The 23,090-nt window shown below is 43.8% G+C and overlaps 1 protein-coding gene across 3 annotated transcripts in view; it reads left to right on the top strand.

Moving 5' to 3' along the window:
• Positions 1-23,090, top strand: part of LOC131931181 (transient receptor potential cation channel subfamily A member 1 homolog) — a 132,359-nt gene that overhangs the window by 62,135 nt on the left and 47,134 nt on the right. For all 3 annotated transcript variants that reach the window (XM_059287888.1, XM_059287898.1, XM_059287903.1), the window contains exons 13-14: positions 12,799-12,945; positions 22,043-22,154. In XM_059287888.1, coding sequence (XP_059143871.1) covers positions 12,799-12,945; positions 22,043-22,154 — 259 coding nt within the window. The remainder of the gene's footprint in view (positions 1-12,798; positions 12,946-22,042; positions 22,155-23,090) is intronic.

Below are 23,090 nucleotides of genomic sequence, written 5' to 3' on the forward strand. Positions count from 1 at the left end.
AGGACCAAGTCAGTTGACACCTTTAGTGTGGGAGGACCATTGACACCTTTAGTGTGGGAGGACCATTGACACCTTTAGTGTGGGAGGACCAAGTCAGTTGACACCTTTAGTGTGGGAGGACCAAGTCAGTTGACACCTTTAGTGTGGGAGGACCAAGTAAGTTGACACCTTTAGTGTGGGAGGACCAAGTCAGTTGACACCTTTAGTGTGGGAGGACCAAGTAAGTTGACACCTTTAGTGTGGGAGGACCATTGACACCTTTAGTGTGGGAGGACCAAGTCAGTTGACACCTTTAGTGTGGGAGGACCATTGACACCTTTAGTGTGGGAGGACCAAGTCAGTTGACACCTTTAGTGTGGGAGGACCATTGACACCTTTAGTGTGGGAGGACCAAGTCAGTTGGCACCTTTAGTGTGTGAGGACCAAGTCAGTTGACACCTTTAGTGTGGGAGAACCATTGACACCTTTAGTGTGGGAGGACCAAGTCAGTTGACACCTTTAGTGTGGGAGAACCATTGACACCTTTAGTGTGGGAGGACCAAGTCAGTTGACACCTTTAGTGTGGGAGGACCATTGACACCTTTAGTGTGTGAGGACCAAGTCAGTTGACACCTTTAGTGTGGGAGGACCATTGACACCTTTAGTGTGGGAGGACCAAGTCAGTTGACACCTTTAGTGTGGGAGGACCAAGTCAGTTGACACCTTTAGTGTGGGAGGACCAAGTAAGTTGACACCTTTAGTGTGGGAGGACCATTGACACCTTTAGTGTGGGAGGACCAAGTCAGTTGACACCTTTAGTGTGGGAGGACCATTGACACCTTTAGTGTGGGAGGACCAAGTCAGTTGACACCTTTAGTGTGGGAGGACCATTGACACCTTTAGTGTGGGAGGACCAAGTCAGTTGGCACCTTTAGTGTGTGAGGACCAAGTCAGTTGACACCTTTAGTGTGGGAGAACCATTGACACCTTTAGTGTGGGAGGACCAAGTCAGTTGACACCTTTAGTGTGGGAGAACCATTGACACCTTTAGTGTGGGAGGACCAAGTCAGTTGACACCTTTAGTGTGGGAGGACCATTGACACCTTTAGTGTGGGAGGACCAAGTCAGTTGACACCTTTAGTGTGGGAGGACCAAGTCAGTTGACACCTTTAGTGTGGGAGGACCAAGTCAGTTGACACCTTTAGTGTGGGAGGACCAAGTCAGTTGACACCTTTAGTGTGGGAGGACCAAGTAAGTTGACACCTTTAGTGTGCGAGGACCAAGTCAGTTGACACCTTTAGTGTGGGAGGACCATTGACACCTTTAGTGTGGGAGGACCAAGTCAGTTGACACCTTTAGTGTGGGAGGACCAAGTCAGTTGACACCTTTAGTGTGGGAGGACCATTGACACCTTTAGTGTGGGAGGACCAAGTCAGTTGACACCTTTAGTGTGGGAGGACCATTGACACCTTTAGTGTGGGAGGACCATTGACACCTTTAGTGTGGGAGGACCATTGACACCTTTAGTGTGGGAGGACCAAGTCAGTTGACACCTTTAGTGTGGGAGAACCATTGACACCTTTAGTGTGGGAGGACCATTGACACCTTTAGTGTGGGAGGACCATTGACACCTTTAGTGTGGGAGGACCATTGACACCTTTAGTGTGGGAGGACCAAGTCAGTTGACACCTTTAGTGTGGGAGGACCAAGTCAGTTGACACCTTTAGTGTGGGAGAACCATTGACACCTTTAGTGTGGGAGGACCAAGTCAGTTGACACCTTTAGTGTGGGAGAACCATTGACACCTTTAGTGTGGGAGGACCATTGACACCTTTAGTGTGGGAGGACCATTGACACCTTTAGTGTGGGAGGACCATTGACACCTTTAGTGTGGGAGAACCAAGTCAGTTGGCACCTTTAGTGTGGGAGGACCATTGACACCTTTAGTGTGGGAGGACCAAGTCAGTTGACACCTTTAGTGTGGGAGGACCATTGACACCTTTAGTGTGGGAGGACCAAGTCAGTTGACACCTTTAGTGTGGGAGAACCAAGTCAGTTGGCACCTTTAGTGTGGGAGGACCATTGACACCTTTAGTGTGGGAGGACCAAGTCAGTTGACACCTTTAGTGTGGGAGGACCATTGACACCTTTAGTGTGGGAGGACCAAGTCAGTTGACACCTTTAGTGTGGGAGGACCAAGTAAGTTGACACCTTTAGTGTGCGAGGACCAAGTCAGTTGACACCTTTAGTGTGGGAGGACCATTGACACTTTTAGTGTGGGAGGACCATTGACACTTTTAGTGTGGGAGGACCAAGTCAGTTGACACCTTTAGTGTGGGAGGACCATTGACACTTTTAGTGTGGGAGGACCATTGACACCTTTAGTGTGGGAGGACCATTGACACCTTTAGTGTGGGAGGACCAAGTCAGTTGACACCTTTAGTGTGGGAGGACCATTGACACTTTTAGTGTGGGAGAACCATTGACACATTTAGTGTGGGAGGACCAAGTCAGTTGACACCTTTAGTGTGGGAGGACCATTGACACTTTTAGTGTGGGAGAACCATTGACACCTTTAGTGTGGGAGGACCAAGTCAGTTGGCACCTTTAGTGTGGGAGGACCATTGACACCTTTAGTGTGGGAGGACCAAGTCAGTTGACACCTTTAGTGTGGGAGGACCAAGTCAGTTGACACCTTTAGTGTGGGAGGACCAAGTCAGTTGACACCTTTAGTGTGGGAGGACCATTGACACCTTTAGTGTGGGAGGACCATTGACACCTTTAGTGTGGGAGGACCAAGTCAGTTGACACCTTTAGTGTGGGAGGACCAAGTCAGTTGACACCTTTAGTGTGGGAGGACCAAGTCAGTTGACACCTTTAGTGTGGGAGGACCAAGTCAGTTGACACCTTTAGTGTGGGAGGACCAAGTCAGTTGACACCTTTAGTGTGCGAGGACCAAGTCAGTTGACACCTTTAGTGTGGGAGGACCATTGACACCTTTAGTGTGGGAGGACCAAGTCAGTTGACACCTTTAGTGTGGGAGGACCAAGTAAGTTGACACCTTAAGTGTGCGAGGACCAAGTCAGTTGACACCTTTAGTGTGGGAGGACCATTGACACCTTTAGTGTGGGAGGACCAAGTCAGTTGACACCTTTAGTGTGGGAGGACCAAGTCAGTTGACACCTTTAGTGTGGGAGGACCAAGTCAGTTGACACCTTTAGTGTGGGAGGACCATTGACACCTTTAGTGTGGGAGGACCAAGTCAGTTGACACCTTTAGTGTGGGAGGACCAAGTAAGTTGACACCTTTAGTGTGCGAGGACCAAGTCAGTTGACACCTTTAGTGTGGGAGGACCATTGACACCTTTAGTGTGGGAGGACCAAGTAAGTTGACACCTTTAGTGTGGGAGGACCAAGTCAGTTGACACCTTTAGTGTGGGAGGACCATTGACACCTTTAGTGTGGGAGGACCATTGACACCTTTAGTGTGGGAGGACCATTGACACCTTTAGTGTGGGAGGACCATTGACACCTTTAGTGTGGGAGGACCAAGTAAGTTGACACCTTTAGTGTGGGAGGACCAAGTCAGTTGACACCTTTAGTGTGGGAGGACCATTGACACCTTTAGTGTGGGAGGACCAAGTAAGTTGACACCTTTAGTGTGGGAGGACCAAGTCAGTTGACACCTTTAGTGTGGGAGGACCAAGTCAGTTGACACCTTTAGTGTGGGAGGACCAAGTCAGTTGACACCTTTAGTGTGGGAGGACCATTGACACCTTTAGTGTGGGAGGACCATTGACACCTTTAGTGTGGGAGGACCATTGACACCTTTAGTGTGGGAGGACCAAGTAAGTTGACACCTTTAGTGTGGGAGGACCAAGTCAGTTGACACCTTTAGTGTGGGAGGACCATTGACACCTTTAGTGTGGGAGGACCAAGTCAGTTGACACCTTTAGTGTGGGAGGACCAAGTAAGTTGACACCTTTAGTGTGGGAGGACCATTGACACCTTTAGTGTGGGAGGACCAAGTAAGTTGACACCTTTAGTGTGGGAGGACCAAGTAAGTTGACACCTCTAGTGTGGGAGGACCAAGTAAGTTGACACCTTTAGTGTGGGAGGACCATTGACACCTTTAGTGTGGGAGGACCATTGACACCTTTAGTGTGGGAGGACCAAGTAAGTTGACACCTTTAGTGTGGGAGGACCAAGTAAGTTGACACCTTTAGTGTGGGAGGACCAAGTCAGTTGACACCTTTAGTGTGGGAGGACCATTCACACCTTTAGTGTGGGAGGACCATTGACACCTTTAGTGTGGGAGGACCAAGTCAGTTGACACCTTTAGTGTGGGAGGACCAAGTCAGTTGACACCTTTAGTGTGGGAGGACCATTGACACCTTTAGTGTGGGAGGACCAAGTCAGTTGACACCTTTAGTGTGGGAGGACCAAGTCAGTTGACACCTTTAGTGTGGGAGGACCATTGACACCTTTAGTGTGGGAGAACCATTGACACCTTTAGTGTGGGAGGACCATTGACACCTTTAGTGTGGGAGGACCATTGACACCTTTAGTGTGGGAGGACCATTGACACCTTTAGTGTGGGAGGACCAAGTCAGTTGACACCTTTAGTGTGGGAGGACCAAGTCAGTTGACACCTTTAGTGTGGGAGGACCAAGTCAGTTGACACCTTTAGTGTGGGAGGACCAAGTAAGTTGGCACCTTTAGTGTGGGAGGACCATTGACACCTTTAGTGTGGGAGGACCAAGTAAGTTGACACCTTTAGTGTGGGAGGACCATTGACACCTTTAGTGTGGGAGGACCAAGTCAGTTGACACCTTTAGTGTGGGAGGACCATTGACACCTTTAGTGTGGGAGGACCAAGTAAGTTGACACCTTTAGTGTGGGAGGACCATTGACACCTTTAGTGTGGGAGGACCAAGTCAGTTGACACCTTTAGTGTGGGAGGACCATTGACACCTTTAGTGTGGGAGGACCAAGTAAGTTGACACCTTTAGTGTGGGAGGACCATTGACACCTTTAGTGTGGGAGGACCAAGTCAGTTGACACCTTTAGTGTGGGAGGACCATTGACACCTTTAGTGTGGGAGGACCATTGACACCTTTAGTGTGGGAGGACCAAGTCAGTTGACACCTTTAGTGTGGGAGGACCAAGTCAGTTGACACCTTTAGTGTGGGAGGACCAAGTCAGTTGACACCTTTAGTGTGGGAGAACCATTGACACCTTTAGTGTGGGAGGACCAAGTCAGTTGACACCTTTAGTGTGGGAGGACCATTGACACCTTTAGTGTGGGAGGACCAAGTCAGTTGACACCTTTAGTGTGGGAGGACCAAGTAAGTTGACACCTTTAGTGTGGGAGGACCAAGTCAGTTGACACCTTTAGTGTGGGAGAACCATTGACACCTTTAGTGTGGGAGGACCATTGACACTTTTAGTGTGGGAGGACCATTGACACCTTTAGTGTGGGAGGACCAAGTCAGTTGACACCTTTAGTGTGGGAGAACCATTGACACCTTTAGTGTGGGAGGACCATTGACACCTTTAGTGTGGGAGGACCATTGACACCTTTAGTGTGGGAGGACCATTGACACCTTTAGTGTGGGAGGACCAAGTCAGTTGACTCCTTTAGTGTGGGAGGACCAAGTCAGTTGACACCTTTAGTGTGGGAGGACCATTGACACCTTTAGTGTGGGAGGACCAAGTCAGTTGACACCTTTAGTGTGGGAGAACCATTGACACCTTTAGTGTGGGAGGACCAAGTCAGTTGACACCTTTAGTGTGGGAGGACCAAGTCAGTTGACACCTTTAGTGTGGGAGAACCATTGATACCTTTAGTGTGGGAGGACCAAGTCAGTTGACACCTTTAGTGTGGGAGGACCAAGTAAGTTGACACCTTTAGTGTGGGAGGACCATTGACACCTTTAGTGTGGGAGGACCAAGTCAGTTGACACCTTTAGTGTGGGAGAACCATTGACACCTTTAGTGTGGGAGGACCAAGTCAGTTGACACCTTTAGTGTGGGAGAACCATTGACACCTTTAGTGTGGGAGGACCAAGTCAGTTGACACCTTTAGTGTGGGAGGACCAAGTCAGTTGACACCTTTAGTGTGGGAGGACCATTGACACCTTTAGTGTGGGAGGACCATTGACACCTTTAGTGTGGGAGGACCATTGACACCTTTAGTGTGGGAGGACCAAGTCAGTTGACACCTTTAGTGTGGGAGGACCAAGTCAGTTGACACCTTTAGTGTGGGAGGACCATTGACACCTTTAGTGTGGGAGGACCAAGTCAGTTGACACCTTTAGTGTGGGAGGACCAAGTCAGTTGACACCTTTAGTGTGGGAGGACCATTGACACCTTTAGTGTGGGAGGACCATTGACACCTTTAGTGTGGGAGGACCATTGACACCTTTAGTGTGGGAGGACCAAGTCAGTTGACACCTTTAGTGTGGGAGAACCATTGACACCTTTAGTGTGGGAGGACCAAGTCAGTTGACACTTTTAGTGTGGGAGGACCATTGACACCTTTAGTGTGGGAGGACCAAGTCAGTTGGCACCTTTAGTGTGGGAGGACCATTGACACCTTTAGTGTGGGAGGACCAAGTAAGTTGACACCTTTAGTGTGGGAGGACCAAGTCAGTTGACACCTTTAGTGTGGGAGGACCATTGACACCTTTAGTGTGGGAGAACCATTGACACCTTTAGTGTGGGAGGACCATTGACACCTTTAGTGTGGGAGGACCATTGACACCTTTAGTGTGGGAGGACCATTGACACCTTTAGTGTGGGAGGACCATTGACACCTTTAGTGTGGGAGGACCAAGTCAGTTGGCACCTTTAGTGTGGGAGGACCATTGACACCTTTAGTGTGGGAGGACCAAGTAAGTTGACACCTTTAGTGTGGGAGGACCAAGTCAGTTGACACCTTTAGTGTGGGAGGACCATTGACACCTTTAGTGTGGGAGAACCATTGACACCTTTAGTGTGGGAGGACCATTGACACCTTTAGTGTGGGAGAACCATTGACACCTTTAGAGTGGGAGGACCATTGACACCTTTAGTGTGGGAGGACCATTGACACCTTTAGTGTGGGAGGACCATTGACACCTTTAGTGTGGGAGGACCATTGACACCTTTAGTGTGGGAGGACCAAGTCAGTTGACACCTTTAGTGTGGGAGAACCATTGACACCTTTAGTGTGGGAGGACCAAGTCAGTTGACACCTTTAGTGTGGGAGAACCATTGACACCTTTAGTGTGGGAGGACCAAGTCAGTTGACACCTTTAGTGTGGGAGGACCAAGTCAGTTGACACCTTTAGTGTGGGAGGACCAAGTCAGTTGGCACCTTTAGTGTGGGAGGACCATTGACACCTTTAGTGTGGGAGGACCATTGACACCTTTAGTGTGGGAGGACCAAGTCAGTTGACACCTTTAGTGTGGGAGAACCATTGACACCTTTAGTGTGGGAGGACCAAGTCAGTTGACACCTTTAGTGTGGGAGAACCATTGACACCTTTAGTGTGGGAGGACCAAGTCAGTTGACACCTTTAGTGTGGGAGGACCAAGTAAGTTGACACCTTTAGTGTGGGAGGACCAAGTCAGTTGACACCTTTAGTGTGGGAGAACCATTGACACCTTTAGTGTGGGAGGACCAAGTCAGTTGACACCTTTAGTGTGGGAGGACCAAGTAAGTTGACACCTTTAGTGTGGGAGGACCAAGTCAGTTGACACCTTTAGTGTGGGAGAACCATTGACACCTTTAGTGTGGGAGGACCAAGTCAGTTGACACCTTTAGTGTGGGAGAACCATTGACACCTTTAGTGTGGGAGGACCATTGACACCTTTAGTGTGGGAGGACCATTGACACCTTTAGTGTGGGAGGACCAAGTCAGTTGACACCTTTAGTGTGGGAGGACCAAGTCAGTTGACACCTTTAGTGTGGGAGGACCAAGTCAGTTGACACCTTTAGTGTGGGAGGACCATTGACACCTTTAGTGTGGGAGGACCATTGACACCTTTAGTGTGGGAGGACCAAGTAAGTTGACACCTTTAGTGTGGGAGGACCAAGTAAGTTGACACCTTTAGTGTGGGAGGACCATTGACACCTTTAGTGTGGGAGGACCAAGTAAGTTGACACCTTTAGTGTGGGAGAACCATTGACACCTTTAGTGTGGGAGGACCAAGTAAGTTGACACCTTTAGTGTGGGAGGACCAAGTAAGTTGACACCTTTAGTGTGGGAGGACCATTGACACCTTTAGTGTGGGAGGACCAAGTCAGTTGACACCTTTAGTGTGGGAGGACCATTGACACCTTTAGTGTGGGAGGACCAAGTCAGTTGACACCTTTAGTGTGGGAGGACCATTGACACCTTTAGTGTGGGAGGACCATTGACACCTTTAGTGTGGGAGGACCAAGTCAGTTGACACCTTTAGTGTGGGAGGACCAAGTCAGTTGACACCTTTAGTGTGGGAGGACCAAGTCAGTTGACACCTTTAGTGTGGGAGGACCATTCACACCTTTAGTGTGGGAGGACCAAGTAAGTTGACACCTTTAGTGTGGGAGGACCAAGTCAGTTGACACCTTTAGTGTGGGAGGACCATTGACACCTTTAGTGTGGGAGAACCATTGACACCTTTAGTGTGGGAGGACCATTGACACCTTTAGTGTGGGAGGACCATTGACACCTTTAGTGTGGGAGGACCATTGACACCTTTAGTGTGGGAGGACCATTGACACCTTTAGTGTGGGAGGACCATTGACACCTTTAGTGTGGGAGGACCAAGTCAGTTGACACCTTTAGTGTGGGAGAACCATTGACACCTTTAGTGTGGGAGGACCAAGTCAGTTGACACCTTTAGTGTGGGAGAACCATTGACACCTTTAGTGTGGGAGGACCAAGTCAGTTGACACCTTTAGTGTGGGAGGACCAAGTCAGTTGACACCTTTAGTGTGGGAGGACCAAGTCAGTTGGCACCTTTAGTGTGGGAGGACCATTGACACCTTTAGTGTGGGAGGACCATTGACACCTTTAGTGTGGGAGGACCAAGTCAGTTGACACCTTTAGTGTGGGAGAACCATTGACACCTTTAGTGTGGGAGGACCATTGACACCTTTAGTGTGGGAGGACCAAGTCAGTTGACACCTTTAGTGTGGGAGAACCATTGACACCTTTAGTGTGGGAGGACCATTGACACCTTTAGTGTGGGAGGACCATTGACACCTTTAGTGTGGGAGGACCAAGTCAGTTGACACCTTTAGTGTGGGAGAACCATTGACACCTTTAGTGTGGGAGGACCAAGTCAGTTGACACCTTTAGTGTGGGAGAACCATTGACACCTTTAGTGTGGGAGGACCAAGTCAGTTGACACCTTTAGTGTGGGAGGACCAAGTCAGTTGACACCTTTAGTGTGGGAGGACCAAGTCAGTTGGCACCTTTAGTGTGGGAGGACCATTGACACCTTTAGTGTGGGAGGACCATTGACACCTTTAGTGTGGGAGGACCAAGTCAGTTGACACCTTTAGTGTGGGAGAACCATTGACACCTTTAGTGTGGGAGGACCAAGTCAGTTGACACCTTTAGTGTGGGAGAACCATTGACACCTTTAGTGTGGGAGGACCAAGTCAGTTGACACCTTTAGTGTGGGAGGACCAAGTAAGTTGACACCTTTAGTGTGGGAGGACCAAGTCAGTTGACACCTTTAGTGTGGGAGAACCATTGACACCTTTAGTGTGGGAGGACCAAGTCAGTTGACACCTTTAGTGTGGGAGGACCAAGTAAGTTGACACCTTTAGTGTGGGAGGACCAAGTCAGTTGACACCTTTAGTGTGGGAGAACCATTGACACCTTTAGTGTGGGAGGACCAAGTCAGTTGACACCTTTAGTGTGGGAGAACCATTGACACCTTTAGTGTGGGAGGACCATTGACACCTTTAGTGTGGGAGGACCATTGACACCTTTAGTGTGGGAGGACCAAGTCAGTTGACACCTTTAGTGTGGGAGGACCAAGTCAGTTGACACCTTTAGTGTGGGAGGACCAAGTCAGTTGACACCTTTAGTGTGGGAGGACCATTGACACCTTTAGTGTGGGAGGACCATTGACACCTTTAGTGTGGGAGGACCAAGTAAGTTGACACCTTTAGTGTGGGAGGACCAAGTAAGTTGACACCTTTAGTGTGGGAGGACCATTGACACCTTTAGTGTGGGAGGACCAAGTAAGTTGACACCTTTAGTGTGGGAGAACCATTGACACCTTTAGTGTGGGAGGACCAAGTAAGTTGACACCTTTAGTGTGGGAGGACCAAGTAAGTTGACACCTTTAGTGTGGGAGGACCATTGACACCTTTAGTGTGGGAGGACCAAGTCAGTTGACACCTTTAGTGTGGGAGGACCATTGACACCTTTAGTGTGGGAGGACCAAGTCAGTTGACACCTTTAGTGTGGGAGGACCATTGACACCTTTAGTGTGGGAGGACCATTGACACCTTTAGTGTGGGAGGACCAAGTCAGTTGACACCTTTAGTGTGGGAGGACCAAGTCAGTTGACACCTTTAGTGTGGGAGGACCAAGTCAGTTGACACCTTTAGTGTGGGAGGACCATTCACACCTTTAGTGTGGGAGGACCATTGACACCTTTAGTGTGGGAGGACCAAGTAAGTTGACACCTTTAGTGTGGGAGGACCAAGTAAGTTGACACCTTTAGTGTGGGAGGACCATTGACACCTTTAGTGTGGGAGGACCAAGTAAGTTGACACCTTTAGTGTGGGAGGACCAAGTAAGTTGACACCTTTAGTGTGGGAGGACCATTGACACCTTTAGTGTGGGAGGACCAAGTAAGTTGACACCTTTAGTGTGGGAGGACCATTGACACCTTTAGTGTGGGAGGACCAAGTAAGTTGACACCTTTAGTGTGGGAGGACCAAGTCAGTTGACACCTTTAGTGTGGGAGGACCAAGTAAGTTGACACCTTTAGTGTGGGAGGACCATTGACACCTTTAGTGTGGGAGGACCAAGTCAGTTGACACCTTTAGTGTGGGAGGACCAAGTCAGTTGACACCTTTAGTGTGGGAGGACCATTGACACCTTTAGTGTGGGAGGACCAAGTCAGTTGACACCTTTAGTGTGGGAGGACCAAGTCAGTTGACACCTTTAGTGTGGGAGGACCAAGTCAGTTGACACCTTTAGTGTGGGAGGACCAAGTAAGTTGACACCTTTAGTGTGGGAGGACCAAGTCAGTTGACACCTTTAGTGTGGGAGGACCAAGTAAGTTGACACCTTTAGTGTGGGAGGACCATTGACACCTTTAGTGTGGGAGGACCAAGTCAGTTGACACCTTTAGTGTGGGAGGACCAAGTCAGTTGACACCTTTAGTGTGGGAGGACCATTGACACCTTTAGTGTGGGAGGACCAAGTCAGTTGACACCTTTAGTGTGGGAGGACCAAGTCAGTTGACACCTTTAGTGTGGGAGGACCAAGTAAGTTGACACCTTTAGTGTGGGAGGACCATTGACACCTTTAGTGTGGGAGGACCAAGTAAGTTGACACCTTTAGTGTGGGAGGACCATTCACACCTTTAGTGTGGGAGGACCATTGACACCTTTAGTGTGGGAGGACCAAGTCAGTTGACACCTTTAGTGTGGGAGGACCAAGTCAGTTGACACCTTTAGTGTGGGAGGACCAAGTAAGTTGACACCTTTAGTGTGGGAGGACCAAGTCAGTTGACACCTTTAGTGTGGGAGGACCATTGACACCTTTAGTGTGGGAGGACCATTGACACCTTTAGTGTGGGAGGACCATTGACACCTTTAGTGTGGGAGGACCATTGACACCTTTAGTGTGGGAGGACCATTGACACCTTTAGTGTGGGAGGACCATTGACACCTTTAGTGTGGGAGGACCATTGACACCTTTAGTGTGGGAGGACCATTGACACCTTTAGTGTGGGAGGACCATTGACACCTTTAGTGTGGGAGGACCAAGTCAGTTGACACCTTTAGTGTGGGAGGACCAAGTCAGTTGACACCTTTAGTGTGGGAGAACCATTGACACCTTTAGTGTGGGAGGACCAAGTCAGTTGACACCTTTAGTGTGGGAGGACCATTCACACCTTTAGTGTGGGAGGACCAAGTCAGTTGACACTTTTAGTGTGGGAGGACCATTGACACCTTTAGTGTGGGAGGACCAAGTCAGTTGACACCTTTAGTGTGGGAGGACCAAGTCAGTTGACACTTTTAGTGTGGGAGAACCATTGACACCTTTAGTGTGGGAGGACCATTGACACCTTTAGTGTGGGAGGACCATTGACACCTTTAGTGTGGGAGGACCAAGTCAGTTGACACCTTTAGTGTGGGAGGACCAAGTCAGTTGACACCTTTAGTGTGGGAGGACCAAGTCAGTTGACACCTTTAGTGTGGGAGGACCATTGACACCTTTAGTGTGGGAGGACCAAGTCAGTTGACACCTTTAGTGTGGGAGGACCAAGTCAATTGACACCTTTAGTGTGGGAGGACCATTGACACCTTTAGTGTGGGAGGACCATTGACACCTTTAGTGTGGGAGGACCAAGTCAGTTGACACCTTTAGTGTGGGAGGACCATTGACACCTTTAGTGTGGGAGGACCATTCACACCTTTAGTGTGGGAGGACCATTCACACCTTTAGTGTGGGAGGACCATTGACACCTTTAGTGTGGGAGGACCAAGTAAGTTGACACTTTTAGTGTGGGAGGACCAAGTCAGTTGACACCTTTAGTGTGGGAGGACCAAGTCAGTTGACACCTTTAGTATGTTAAATTCCTGAAATTTCAGTATAGTGAGAGAGCTAATCAAGCATGACAAGACTATAGTCAATGATGAGGATGAAAACTCCAACACAGCCCTGCATGTAGCTGCACGCTATGGCCATCATAAGGTCGCTCAAATTCTCTTAAACTTTGGAGCTGATGTATCTGCAAGGTCAGTCATTGATTCCACTTGGTGTGTGGGTTTATTCTAGTTGTTGTGTGGGTTTATTCTAGTTGTGTGGGTTTATTCTACTTGTTGTGTGGGTTTATTCTACTTGTTGTGTGGGTTTATTCTACTTGTGTGGGTTTATTCTACTTGTTGTGTGGGTTTATTCTACTTGTTGTGTGGGTTTATTCTACTTGTTGTGTGGGTTTATTCTACTTGTTGTGTGGGTTTATTCTACTTGTTGTGTGGGTTTATTCTAGTTGTGTGGGTTTATTCTACTTGTTGTGTGGGTTTATTCTACTTGTTGTGTGGGTTTATTCTACTTGTTGTGTGGGTTTATTCTACTTGTTGTGTGGGTTTATTCTACTTGTGTGGGTTTATTCTACTTGTGTGGGTTTATTCTACTTGTTGTGTGGGTTTATTCTACTTGTGTGGGTTTATTCTACTTGTTGTGTGGGTTTATTCTACTTGTTGTGTGGGTTTATTCTACTTGTTGTGTGGGTTTATTCTACTTGTTGTGTGGGTTTATTCTACTTGTGTGGGTTTATTCTACTTGTGTGGGTTTATTCTACTTGTTGTGTGGGTTTATTCTACTTGTTGTGTGGGTTTATTCTACTTGTTGTGTGGGTTTATTCTACTTGTTGTGTGGGTTTATTCCACTTGTGTGGGTTTATTCTACTTGTTGTGTGGGTTTATTCTACTTGTTGTGTGGGTTTATTCTACTTGTTGTGTGGGTTTATTCTAGTTGTTGTGTGGGTTTATTCTACTTGGTGTGTGGGTTTATTCCACTTGTGTGGGTTTATTCTACTTGTTGTGTGGGTTTATTCTACTTGTTGTGTGGGTTTATTCTACTTGTTGTGTGGGTTTATTCTAGTTGTTGTGTGGGTTTATTCTACTTGGTGTGTGGGTTTATTCTACTTGTTGTGTGGGTTTATTCTACTTGGTGTGTGGGTTTATTCTACTTGTGTGGGTTTATTCTACTTGTGTGGGTTTATTCTACTTGTTGTGTGGGTTTATTCTACTTGTTGTGTGGGTTTATTCTACTTGTGTGGGTTTATTCTACTTGTTGTGTGGGTTTATTCTACTTGTTGTGTGGGTTTATTCTACTTGTTGTGTGGGTTTATTCTACTTGTGTGGGTTTATTCTAGTTGTTGTGTGGGTTTATTCTACTTGTTGTGTGGGTTTATTCTACTTGTTGTGTGGGTTTATACTAGTTGTTGTGTGGGTTTATTCTAGTTGTGTGGGTTTATTCTACTTGTTGTGTGGGTTTATTCTACTTGTTGTGTGAGTTTATTCTACTTGTTGTGTGGGTTTATTCTACTTGTTGTGTGGGTTTATTCTACTTGTTATGTGGGTTTATTCTACTTGTTGTGTGGGTTTATTCTACTCTTTGTGTGGGTTTATTATACTTGGTGTGTGGGTTTATTCTACTTGGTGTGTGGGTTTATTCTACTTGTTGTGTGGGTTTATTCTACTTGTGTGGGTTTATTCTACTTGTGTGGGTTTATTCTACTTGTTGTGTGGGTTTATTCTACTTGTGTGGGTTTATTCTACTTGGTGTGTGGGTTTATTCTACTTGTTGTGTGGGTTTATTCTACTTGTTGTGTGGGTTTATTCTACTTGTGTGGGTTTATTCTACTTGTGTGGGTTTATTCTACTTGGTGTGTGGGTTTATTCTACTTGTTGTGTGGTTTTATTCTACTTGTTGTGTGGGTTTATTCTACTTGTGTGGGTTTATTCTACTTGTGTGGGTTTATTCTACTTGTTGTGTGGGTTTTTTCTACTTGTGTGGGTTTATTCTACTTGTGTGGGTTTATTCTACTTGTTGTGTGGGTTTATTCTACTTGGTGTGTGGGTTTATTCTACTTGTTGTGTGGTTTTATTCTACTTGTTGTGTGGGTTTATTCTACTTGTGTGGGTTTATTCTACTTGTGTGGGTTTATTCTACTTGTGTGGGTTTATTCTACTTGTTGTGTGGGTTTATTCTACTTGTTGTGTGGGTTTATTCTACTTGTTGTGTGGGTTTATTCTACTTGGTGTGTGGGTTTATTCTACTTGTTGTGTGGGTTTATTCTACTTGTGTGGGTTTATTCTACTTGTTGTGTGGGTTTATTCTACTTGTTGTGTGGGTTTATTCTACTTGTTGTGTGGGTTTATTCTACTTGTTGTGTGGGTTTATTCTACTTGTTATGTGGGTTTATTCTACTTGTTGTGTGGGTTTATTCTACTTGTTGTGTGGGTTTATTCTACTTGTTGTGTGGGTTTATTCTAGTTGTTGTGTGGGTTTATTCTACTTGTTGTGTGGGTTTATTCTACTTGTTGTGTGGGTTTATTCTACTTGTTGTGTGGGTTTATTCTACTTGTTGTGTGGGTTTATTCTACTTGTTGTGTGGGTTTATTCTACTTGTGTGGGTTTATTCTACTTGTTGTGTGGGTTTATTATACTTGGTGTGTGGGTTTATTCTAGTTGTTGTGTGGGTTTATTCTACTTGTTGTGTGGGTTTATTCAATTTGTTGTGTGGGTTTATTCCATTTGTTGTGTGGGTTTATTCTAGTTGAGTGGGTTTATTCTAGTTGTGTGGGTTTATTCTACTTGTTGTGTGGGTTTATTCTACTTGTTGTATGGGTTTATTCTACTTGTGTGGGTTTATTCTACTTGTTGTGTGGGTTTATTATACTTGGTGTGTGGGTTTATTCTACTTGTTGTGTGGGTTTATTCTACCTTTTGTGTGGGTTTATTCTACTTGTTGTGTGGGTTTATTATACTTGGTGTGTGGGTTTATTCTACTTGTTGTGTGGGTTTATTCTACTTGTTGTGTGGGTTTATTCTACTTGTGTTGGTTTATTCTACTTGTTGTGTGGGTTTATTCTTCTTGGTGTGTGGGTTTATTCTAGTTGTCGTGTGGGTTTATTCTAGTTGTTGTGTGGGTTTATTCTACTTGTTGTGTGGGTTTATTCTACTTGTTGTGTGGGTTTATTCTACTTGTTGTGTGGGTTTATTCTACTTGTTGTGTGGGTTTATTCTACTAGTTGTGTGGGTTTATTCTACTTGTTGTGTGGGTTTATTCTACTTGGTGTGTGGGTTTATTCTACTTGTTGTGTGGGTTTATTCTAGTTGTTGTGTGGGTTTATTCTACTTGTTGTGTGGGTTTATTCTACTTGTGTGGGTTTATTCTATTTGTTGTGTGGGTTTATTCTACTTGTTGTGTGGGTTTAGTCTACTTGTGTGGGTTTATTCTACTTGGTGTGTGGGTTTATTCTAGGTGTGTGGGTTTATTCTACTTGTGTGGGTTTATTCTACTTGTGTGGGTTTATTATACTTGTTGTGTGGGTTTATTCTACTTGTTGTGTGGGTTTATTCTACTTGTTGTGTGGGTTTATTCTACTTGTTGTGTGTGTTTATTCTACTTGTTGTGTGGGTTTATTCTACTTGTTGTGTGGGTTTATTCTACTTGTTGTGTGGGTTTATTCTACTTGTTGTGTGGGTTTATTCTACTTGTTGTGTGGGTTTATTCTACTTGTTGTGTGGGTTTATTCTACTTGTTGTGTGGGTTTATTATACTTGTTGTGTGGGTTTATTCTAGTTGTGTGGGTTTATTCTACTCTTTGTGTGGGTTTATTATACTTGGTGTGTGGGTTTATTCTACTTGTTATGTGGGTTTATTCTACTTGTTGTGTGGGTTTATTCTACTTGTTGTGTGGGTTTATTCTACTTGTTGTGTGGGTTTATTCTAGTTGTGTGGGTTTATTCTACTTGTTGTGTGGGTTTATTCTACTTGTTGTGTGGGTTTATTCCACTTGTGTGGGTTTATTCTACTTGTTGTGTGGGTTTATTCTACTTGTTGTGTGGGTTTATTCAATTTGTTGTGTGGGTTTATTCCATTTGTTGTGTGGGTTTATTCTAGTTGTGTGGGTTTATTCTAGGTGTGTGGGTTTAATCCACTTGTTGTGTGGGTTTATTCTACTTGTTGTGTGGGTTTATTCTAGTTGTTGTGTGGGTTTATTCTACTTGTTGTGTGGGTTTATTCTACTTGTTGTGTGGGTTTATTCTACTTGTTGTGTGGGTTTATTCTACTTGTTGTGTGGGTTTATTCTAGTTGTTGTGTGGGTTTATTCTAGTTGTGTGGGTTTATTCTACTTGTTGTGTGGGTTTATTCTACTTGTTGTGTGGGTTTATTCTACTTGTTGTGTGGGTTTATTCTAGTTGTTGTGTGGGTTTATTCTAGTTGTGTGGGTTTATTCTACTTGTTGTGTGGGTTTATTCTACTTGTTGTGTGGGTTTATTCTACTTGTTGTGTGGGTTTATTCTACTTGTTGTGTGGGTTTATTCTACTTGTTGTGTGGGTTTATTCTACTTGTTGTGTGGGTTTATTCTAGTTGTGTGGGTTTATTCTAGTTGTGTGGGTTTATTCTACTTGTTGTGTGGGTTTATTCTACTTGTTGTGTGGGTTTATTCTACTTGTTGTGTGGGTTTATTCTACTTGTTGTGTGGGTTTATTCTACTTGTTGTGTGGGTTATTCTAGTTGTTGTGTGGGTTTATTCTACTTGTTGTGTGGGTTTATTCTACTAGTTGTGTGGGTTTATTCCACTTGTGTGGGTTTATTCTACTTGTTGTGTGGGTTTATTCTACTTGTTGTGTGGGTTTATTCCACTTGGTGTGTGGGTTTATTCTACTTGTTGTGTGGGTTTATTCTACTTGTTGTGTGGGTTTATTCTAGTTGTTGTGTGGGTTTATTCTACTTGTTGTGTGGGTTTATTCTACTTGTTGTGTGGGTTTATTCTACTTGTTGTGTGGGTTTATTCTACTTGTTGTGTGGGTTTATTCTACTTGTGTGGGTTTATTCTACTTGTTGTGTGGGTTTATTCTAGTTGTTGTGTGGGTTTATTCTTCTTGGTGTGTGGGTTTATTCTACTTGTTGTGTGGGTTTATTCCACTTGGTGTGTGGGTTTATTCTACTTGGTGTGTGGGTTTATTCTACTTGTTGTGTGGGTTTATTCTACTTGTTGTGTGGGTTTATTCTACTTGTTGTGTGGGTTTATTCTACTTGTTGTGTGGGTTTATTCTAGTTGTGTGGGTTTATTCTACTTGTGTGGGTTTATTCTACTTGTTGTGTGGGTTTATTCTACTTGTTGTGTGGGTTTATTCTACTTGTTGTGTGGGTTTATTCTACTTGTTGTGTGGGTTTATTCTAGTTGTGTGGGTTTATTCTACTTGTGTGGGTTTATTCTACTTGTTGTGTGGGTTTATTCCACTTGTTGTGTGGGTTTATTCTACTTGTGTGGGTTTATTCTACTTGTTGTGTGGGTTTATTCTACTTGTTGTGTGGGTTTATTCCACTTGTTGTGTGGGTTTATTCTACTTGTGTGGGTTTATTCTACTTGTTGTGTGGGTTTATTATACTTGTTGTGTGGGTTTATTCTACTTGTTGTGTGGGTTTATTCTACTTGTTGTGTGGGTTTATTCTACTTGTTGTGTGGGTTTATTCCACTTGTGTGGGTTTATTCTACTTGTTGTGTGGGTTTATTCTACTTGTTGTGTGGGTTTATTCAATTTGTTGTGTGGGTTTATTCCATTTGTTGTGTGGGTTTATTCTAGTTGTGTGGGTTTATTCTAGGTGTGTGGGTTTAATCCACTTGTTGTGTGGGTTTATTCTACTTGTTGTGTGGGTTTATTCTAGTTGTTGTGTGGGTTTATTCTACTTGTTGTGTGGGTTTATTCTACTTGTTGTGTGGGTTTATTCTACTTGTTGTGTGGGTTTATTCTACTTGTTGTGTGGGTTTATTCTAGTTGTTGTGTGGGTTTATTCTAGTTGTGTGGGTTTATTCTACTTGTTGTGTGGGTTTATTCTACTTGTTGTGTGGGTTTATTCTACTTGTTGTGTGGGTTTATTCTAGTTGTTGTGTGGGTTTATTCTAGTTGTGTGGGTTTATTCTACTTGTTGTGTGGGTTTATTCTACTTGTTGTGTGGGTTTATTCTACTTGTTGTGTGGGTTTATTCTACTTGTTGTGTGGGTTTATTCTACTTGTTGTGTGGGTTTATTCTACTTGTTGTGTGGGTTTATTCTAGTTGTGTGGGTTTATTCTAGTTGTGTGGGTTTATTCTACTTGTTGTGTGGGTTTATTCTACTTGTTGTGTGGGTTTATTCTACTTGTTGTGTGGGTTTATTCTACTTGTTGTGTGGGTTTATTCTACTTGTTGTGTGGGTTATTCTAGTTGTTGTGTGGGTTTATTCTACTTGTTGTGTGGGTTTATTCTACTAGTTGTGTGGGTTTATTCCACTTGTGTGGGTTTATTCTACTTGTTGTGTGGGTTTATTCTACTTGTTGTGTGGGTTTATTCCACTTGGTGTGTGGGTTTATTCTACTTGTTGTGTGGGTTTATTCTACTTGTTGTGTGGGTTTATTCTAGTTGTTGTGTGGGTTTATTCTACTTGTTGTGTGGGTTTATTCTACTTGTTGTGTGGGTTTATTCTACTTGTTGTGTGGGTTTATTCTACTTGTTGTGTGGGTTTATTCTACTTGTGTGGGTTTATTCTACTTGTTGTGTGGGTTTATTCTAGTTGTTGTGTGGGTTTATTCTTCTTGGTGTGTGGGTTTATTCTACTTGTTGTGTGGGTTTATTCCACTTGGTGTGTGGGTTTATTCTACTTGGTGTGTGGGTTTATTCTACTTGTTGTGTGGGTTTATTCTACTTGTTGTGTGGGTTTATTCTACTTGTTGTGTGGGTTTATTCTACTTGTTGTGTGGGTTTATTCTAGTTGTGTGGGTTTATTCTACTTGTGTGGGTTTATTCTACTTGTTGTGTGGGTTTATTCTACTTGTTGTGTGGGTTTATTCTACTTGTTGTGTGGGTTTATTCTACTTGTTGTGTGGGTTTATTCTAGTTGTGTGGGTTTATTCTACTTGTGTGGGTTTATTCTACTTGTTGTGTGGGTTTATTCCACTTGTTGTGTGGGTTTATTCTACTTGTGTGGGTTTATTCTACTTGTTGTGTGGGTTTATTCTACTTGTTGTGTGGGTTTATTCCACTTGTTGTGTGGGTTTATTCTACTTGTGTGGGTTTATTCTACTTGTTGTGTGGGTTTATTATACTTGTTGTGTGGGTTTATTCTACTTGTTGTGTGGGTTTATTCTACTTGTTGTGTGGGTTTATTCTACTTGTTGTGTGGGTTTATTCTAGTTGTTGTGTGGGTTTATTCTACTTGTTGTGTGGGTTTATTCTAGTTGTGTGGGTTTATTCTACTTGTTGTGTGGGTTTATTCTAGTTGTTGTGTGGGTTTATTCTACTTGGTGTGTGGGTTTATTCTACTTGTTGTGTGGGTTTATTCTTCTTGGTGTGTGGGTTTATTCTTCTCTTTGTGTGGGTTTATTCTACTTGTTGTGTGGGTTTATTCTACTTGTTGTGTGGGTTTATTCTACTTGTGTGGGTTTATTCTACTTGTTGTGTGGGTTTATTCTACTTGTTGTGTGGGTTTATTCTACTTGTTGTGTGGGTTTATTCTACTTGTTGTGTGGGTTTATTCCACTTGTGTGGGTTTATTCTACTTGTTGTGTGGGTTTATTCTACTTGTTGTGTGGGTTTATTCTACTTGGTGTGTGGGTTTATTCTACTTGTTGTGTGGGTTTATTCTACTTGGTGTGTGGGTTTATTCTACTTGTTGTGTGGGTTTATTCTACTTGTTGTGTGGGTTTATTCCACTTGTGTGGGTTTATTCTACTTGTTGTGTGGGTTTATTCTACTTGTTGTGTGGGTTTATTCTACTTGGTGTGTGGGTTTATTCTACTTGTTGTGTGGGTTTATTCTACTTGTTGTGTGGGTTTATTCTACTTGGTGTGTGGGTTTATTCTACTTGTTGTGTGGGTTTATTCTACTTGTGTGGGTTTATTCTACTTGTGTGGGTTTATTCTAGGTGTGTGGGTTTATTCTAGTTGTGTGGGTTTATTCTACTTGTTGTGTGGGTTTATTCTACTTGTTGTGTGGGTTTATTCTACTTGTTGTGTGGGTTTATTCTACTTGGTGTGTGGGTTTATTCTACTTGTTGTGTGGGTTTATTCTACTTGTTGTGTGGGTTTATTCTACTTGTTGTGTGGGTTTATTCTACTTGTTGTGTGGGTTTATTCTACTTGTTGTGTGGGTTTATTCTACTTGTTGTGTGGGTTTATTCTAGTTGTGTGGGTTTATTCTACTTGTGTGGGTTTATTCTACTTGTTGTGTGGGTTTATTCCACTTGTGTGGGTTTATTCTACTTGTTGTGTGGGTTTATTCTACTTGTTGTGTGGGTTTATTCTACTTGGTGTGTGGGTTTATTCTACTTGTTGTGTGGGTTTATTCTACTTGGTGTGTGGGTTTATTCTACTTGTTGTGTGGGTTTATTCTACTTGTTGTGTGGGTTTATTCCACTTGTGTGGGTTTATTCTACTTGTTGTGTGGGTTTATTCTACTTGTTGTGTGGGTTTATTCTACTTGGTGTGTGGGTTTATTCTACTTGTTGTGTGGGTTTATTCTACTTGTTGTGTGGGTTTATTCTATTTGGTGTGTGGGTTTATTCTACTTGTTGTGTGGGTTTATTCTACTTGTGTGGGTTTATTCTACTTGTGTGGGTTTATTCTAGGTGTGTGGGTTTATTCTAGTTGTGTGGGTTTATTCTACTTGTTGTGTGGGTTTATTCTAGTTGTTGTGTGGGTTTATTCTACTTGTTGTGTGGGTTTATTCTAGTTGTTGTGTGGGTTTATTCTACTTGTTGTGTGGGTTTATTCTACTTGGTGTGTGGGTTTATTCTACTTGTTGTGTGGGTTTATTCTACTTGTGTGGGTTTATTCTACTTGTGTGGGTTTATTCTAGGTGTGTGGGTTTATTCTAGTTGTGTGGGTTTATTCTACTTGTTGTGTGGGTTTATTCTACTTGTTGTGTGGGTTTATTCTACTTGTTGTGTGGGTTTATTCTACTTGGTGTGTGGGTTTATTCTACTTGTTGTGTGGGTTTATTCTACTTGGTGTGTGGGTTTTCTCATTAATTCATTTCAGCTGGGGTTGAGCAATGGGAATTCCCATTTGCCTTATGTAACCAACTCGTAATGAGCCGAAGTATGTATCTCTTGCAGGAACTTCAACAGATGGACGCCTCTAGACCTAGCTGCTTCCAAAGGTTGGACCAAAACTTGTCTGATTCTCTTAAAGGAAGATGCAGCGCTGGAACCCACTGATAAGAATAAGGTCTCTGATTCTCTCAACCATCAATTTTAGGTCTCTGATTCTCTCAACCATCAATTTTAGGTCTCTGATTCTCTCAACCATCAATTTTAGGTCTCTGATTCTCTCAACCATCAATTTTAGGTCTCTGATTCTCTCAACCATCAATTTTAGGTCTCTGATTCTCTCAACCATCAATTTTAGGTCTCTGATTCTCTCAACCATCAATTTTAGGTCTCTGATTCTCTCAACCATTAATTTTAGGTCTCTGATTCTCTCAACCATCAATTTTAGGTCTCAGATACTCTCAACCATCAATTTTAGGTCTCTGATTCTCTCAAACATCAATTTTAGGTCTCAGATACTCTGATTCTCTCAACCATCAATTTTAGGTCTCAGATACTTTGATTCTACCAACCATCAATTTTAGGTCTCAGATACTTTGATTCTCTCAACCATCAATTTTAGGTCTCTGATTCTCTGATTCTCTCAACCATCAATTTTAGGTCTCAGATACTTTGATTCTCTCAACCATCAATTTTAGGTCTCTGTTTCTCTGATTCTCTCAACCATCATTTTTAGGTCTCAGATACTTTGATTCTCTCAACCATCAATTTTAGGTCTCAGATACTCTGATTCTCTCAACCATCAATTTTAGGTCTCAGATACTTTGATTCTCTCAACCATCAATTTTAGGTCTCTGATTCTCTCAACCATCATTTTTAGGTCTCAGATACTTTGATTCTCTCAACCATCAATTTTAGGTCTCAGATACTCTGATTCTCTCAACCATCAATTTTAGGTCTCAGATACTTTGATTCTCTCAACCATCAATTTTAGGTCTCTGATTCTCTCAACCATCATTTTTAGGTCTCAGATACTTTGATTCTCTCAACCATCAATTTTAGGTCTCTGATTCTCTCAACCATCATTTTTAGGTCTCAGATACTTTGATTCTCT

Source organism: Physella acuta, unplaced genomic scaffold (assembly GCF_028476545.2).
Source record: "Physella acuta isolate Inbredline_101_S28 unplaced genomic scaffold, ASM2847654v3 ptg000103l, whole genome shotgun sequence".
Classification (NCBI taxonomy): Eukaryota; Metazoa; Mollusca; class Gastropoda; family Physidae; genus Physella; species Physella acuta.